The sequence below is a fragment of the Myotis brandtii genome, unplaced genomic scaffold (genome assembly GCF_000412655.1).
Source record: "Myotis brandtii unplaced genomic scaffold, ASM41265v1 scaffold681, whole genome shotgun sequence".
Lineage (NCBI taxonomy): Eukaryota > Metazoa > Chordata > Mammalia > Chiroptera > Vespertilionidae > Myotis > Myotis brandtii.
Window position 1 is genome coordinate 723,162 of NW_005370660.1, and position 3,955 is coordinate 727,116.

Genomic DNA, 3,955 nt, shown 5'->3' on the forward strand with positions numbered 1-3,955 from the left:
CCTGCTGGCCTGGTTGCCCCTCACTGCCCCCCCTCCCCCACTGCTGGCCTGGTTGCCCCACACAGCCTGCTGTTCAGTTGTTTGGTCGCCCCTCACTAAGCCCTCTGTCGTCCTGGTCGCCCCCAACAGCACCACTCTGCCGGCCTGCTCGCTCCTAACTGCCCCCCCGCCAGCCTGGTCAACCCTTACTGTCCCCCCTGCCGGCCTGGTCACCCCACGCAGCCTGCTGCTCAGTCGTTTGGTCGTCCCTCACTAACCCCCGTCGGCCTGGTTGCCCCATGCAGCCTGCTGCTCAGTCGTTTGGTCATCCCCCGGCTGCTGGCCTTGTTGTCCCATTCAGCCTGTTTGGTCATCCGTTCGGTCATCCGTTCGGTCATGATGGCCCCTGGCTCTTTATATGTATATAGAAGATATATAGAATGAGTTGTAGGTAAAATGGTGACATTGAACCCAGTAGTACCAGAGTTTGGCTTGTGTTTTGCCAGTCTAGATTATTTAGCAAGAGTAACAAAGTATATGGAATTTTGTATTATTCTAGTTTTGTATTTGTTTAATGCTGCAAAAGTGCTTTAATTCATAGCAAGGAACCTAACTGAGCAGAGATTGCAGTTGTTTTTCAGGATAAATGTAGACCTGGAGTAGTAATGAAATAATTCCCATAGAAAAAATTTTAAAAATATATTGCAAGCATTTTAAACAAAAATAAACATGATTAATATATTATTTGTGTCTAGCATTTATTTGTATAAAGAAATGGTGTTACAAAATCTGAGGATCTCAGTGTGAGTTTTAGCTCCATTAGCATCTTAGGCATTCATTTGTTTCATTTTAGTAAAGTGTTGGAGGCCTAAAGGGCTATACTGAAAATTAGTTCTTGTTCCATAGAAGCTTTGAAATTTATTTTCATTCATGATATGTTAAAGACTTCTGAAAAGTACAGTAGGTGTATTAAGTAGTAATTCATAAATCCTTCTTCTTTTAAGCCTTGTTTTGGCAATTTATGTTGCCATTTGTTAACAAACTCATATTGCCTTGTTCCTGTCCCTTGTTAATAGATGGGGTTGTTTATTTATTAGGTGTCCCATTCCCGAAGAACTTCATGTCTGTGGCAAAAACTATACTCAAACGCCTCTTCAGGGTTTATGCTCACATTTATCATCAGCATTTTGACCCTGTGATCCAGCTTCAGGAGGAAGCGCATCTGAATACATCTTTCAAGCACTTTATCTTTTTTGTCCAGGTAAGTTGGATTAGGAGACCTTTTTTGTTTAGTAAATTAGTTATCTACAGAGTTCTTAGGTGAATATTGCATTCATACTGTAAGGATAAAAATTTGCCCTATTTCTCTAGTCTTCCTCTTCTATACTTGCCATGATGATAAGAACTGGCCTTTTGTTTCTGAATTCCATTTATCTCTAAGCAGCCACATGCAAGTCATGCAAGTCTAAATAAAATGGCTCTGAGAATTCTTCCTTGGATTTGTTTCAGTTAATGGCCTAATCTGGAGGGGCCATGTAAGGAACCTGGCTAGTTTGGCAGATCTATTGATGAACTTGATCTCTTGAACTTTTTAGCATTCCTCCTACTCCTCTTAACCCTCAAATCCAGTCTACTTTGGAACTTTTTTAGCATCCTCTGTCCTAGAAATGAGCTTTGAATATCACACCTTTTTTCCTTTTTTATTTTTAAGTATTCTGAATAATTTTTAAGTTAGGTACTGTCCATTATGTCCAAAGGGAGAAATCTGTGTTACTATTCCAAAGAGGTCCATTAGTCTTTGATCTGATTCCTTTGTTGACCCCCTTTTCCTTCTCTTTTTAGTTCTCAGAGAACTGGCCTTAGAGATGAGATTAAGAGGAGTGAAGATAGTCTCACCCTGCTATCACAGTTGGAGAACTAACAGCCAGGAGTGAAAAATAGATGGAAAAGATAAGCTGACCAGCCTTTCTTTGGTGGAAATTGAGAGGGGTTTATGGTAGGCAGGAGAAGTCTAAGGCTTGGATCGGTGTTGTTTTTGTATATCTTTGGGTATATATACTTAAAATGCCTTCCCTGTGATCCATCTCCACTAAAGAAAAATATGTCTGTTTTCCCTCTATACACACTCTTCACACTGAAGGCACACATTTTGTGTCTCAGTTTTACCAAAACACATCTTAGGAGACAGTAACATACCTAAACGGTTGCTCTGAGCAATTAGCTCACTCTGGTATTCCATCTACAGATACCCAGAGAAACAAAGAACATGTTATCCTAAAGTTTGCATCTGTGCTTTGGTTTAGACCAGGGGTGGGCAAATTTTTTGACTCAAGGGCCACAATGGGTTCTTAAACTGGACCGGAGGGCTGGAACAAAAGCATGGATGGAGTGTTTGTGTGAACTAATATAAATTCAAAGTAAACATCATTACATAAAAGGGTACGGTCTTTTTTTTTTTTAGTTTTATTCATTTCAAACGGGCCGTAGTTTGCCCACGGCTGGTTTAGACAGACATGATTGCCAAAGTTCAGGTTTTAGTGGTTTAGGCAAGGATATTCCTCCACCAGAAGAGTTAGTTTTTACCTTACTGTATGATCTCAAAGTATACCATATCTCCCAACTCTTAGCAAATAGTAGGGGATAGATTCATGGCATTTACTATATCTGAATCTATTTACATCTTAGGACGCTGTGACCTGCTTAAAGGTGGGTCCATTATACAGTATCAGCCCTTGAAGGAGTAAGCCCCTGGCTTCACAATTTAGAAAATCCTACTCTGGCCCTTCTCCAGTTGTACTTCTCCCCACAGAGTGAGGAATCCATAGGGCAAGCAACATACCTACCCCGATTCCTTCTGGCGTGTACTTCTACCTCAGAATTTCCTGTCCAGATAGTCCCAAGTGTGTTTCCAAGGTTTGCATAGATCTTTTCCTTGGGTCTGTTCTTTTGAGGAAAGGTCTTATCCCTGATTTGTATATCTCTAGACCAATGGTTCTCAACCTTCCTAATGCCGCGACCCTTTAATACAGTTCCTCATGTTGTGGTGACCACCAACCATAAAATTATTTTCGTTGCTACTTCATAACTGTAATTTTGCTACTGTTATGAATCGTAATGTAAATATCTGGTATGCTGTATGTGTTTTCCGATGTTCGTGACCCACAGGTTGAGAACCGCTGCTCTAGACCTAAGGGATAGCCAATTGACAGCTGTTGATGAGGGTGTGTGGCATTGCTTGTATAAGCAGACAGGGTGTCCACACTCATGCATGTGAAGCCCTTTGAAGAGGAGGATGGAGCTGGTGGTTGGGAGATCAGCAAGTTTTGCTGAGGGTCAGGGGCTGGCTCTACTTTCCAGTGCAGAATTCTGAGGAGTCTTGAGAATTCTAAATTTGAATCTGCTCTCCTGGTCACTATAAACGTATATTTTGTCAAGGTGGAAGAACAGAACATGTTTTATTTAACAATATATTAGCTTAATGTAAAATTTATTTAATCATGCAATATATATATCTATCTATTTGTGTTCTTGGTTCAGACCCCACAGATCTTACTAGTAGTGATAGGCTTGCAGTTAAATGCCCCCTAATGCTTTTCCCCTGTATATACTGCAGTGCTTGGCACGTGATGGATGTTAATAAATAAATGAAATTAGGAGTGCAGAATGCCCCACCATGGCAGAAGATCAGAAGTATAGACAGCTTCTATTTAATATAGTTCAGGGGAAATCTATTCAGAGTTTTACTTCAGAATGACACATCTCATGATAGCTTATGGATATGTTAGTTTATAACATAAACTATTTTAGTCTGAAACTTGCCGGAGATGCTAGATATTTTGGTCCCTACTTGGTTGACTACACTGAGTGGCCAGATTATTATGACCACCTGACGTTTGTAGGCAAATTAGCTATAATTTTGCGCTGAAGTTGCTAGAGGGCCAGACCATTATAAATAGGGAAGCAGGTTGTTTACCAC

The 3,955-nt window shown here is 40.7% G+C and overlaps 1 protein-coding gene across 1 annotated transcript in view; it reads left to right on the forward strand.

Annotated features, from left to right (window-relative positions):
• MOB1B (MOB kinase activator 1B) overlaps positions 1-3,955 on the forward strand; it is a 30,239-nt gene that overhangs the window by 20,804 nt on the left and 5,480 nt on the right. The window contains exon 5 of the mRNA XM_014529473.1: positions 1,077-1,240. Within this exon, the coding sequence (XP_014384959.1) occupies positions 1,077-1,240 (164 nt within the window). The remainder of the gene's footprint in view (positions 1-1,076; positions 1,241-3,955) is intronic.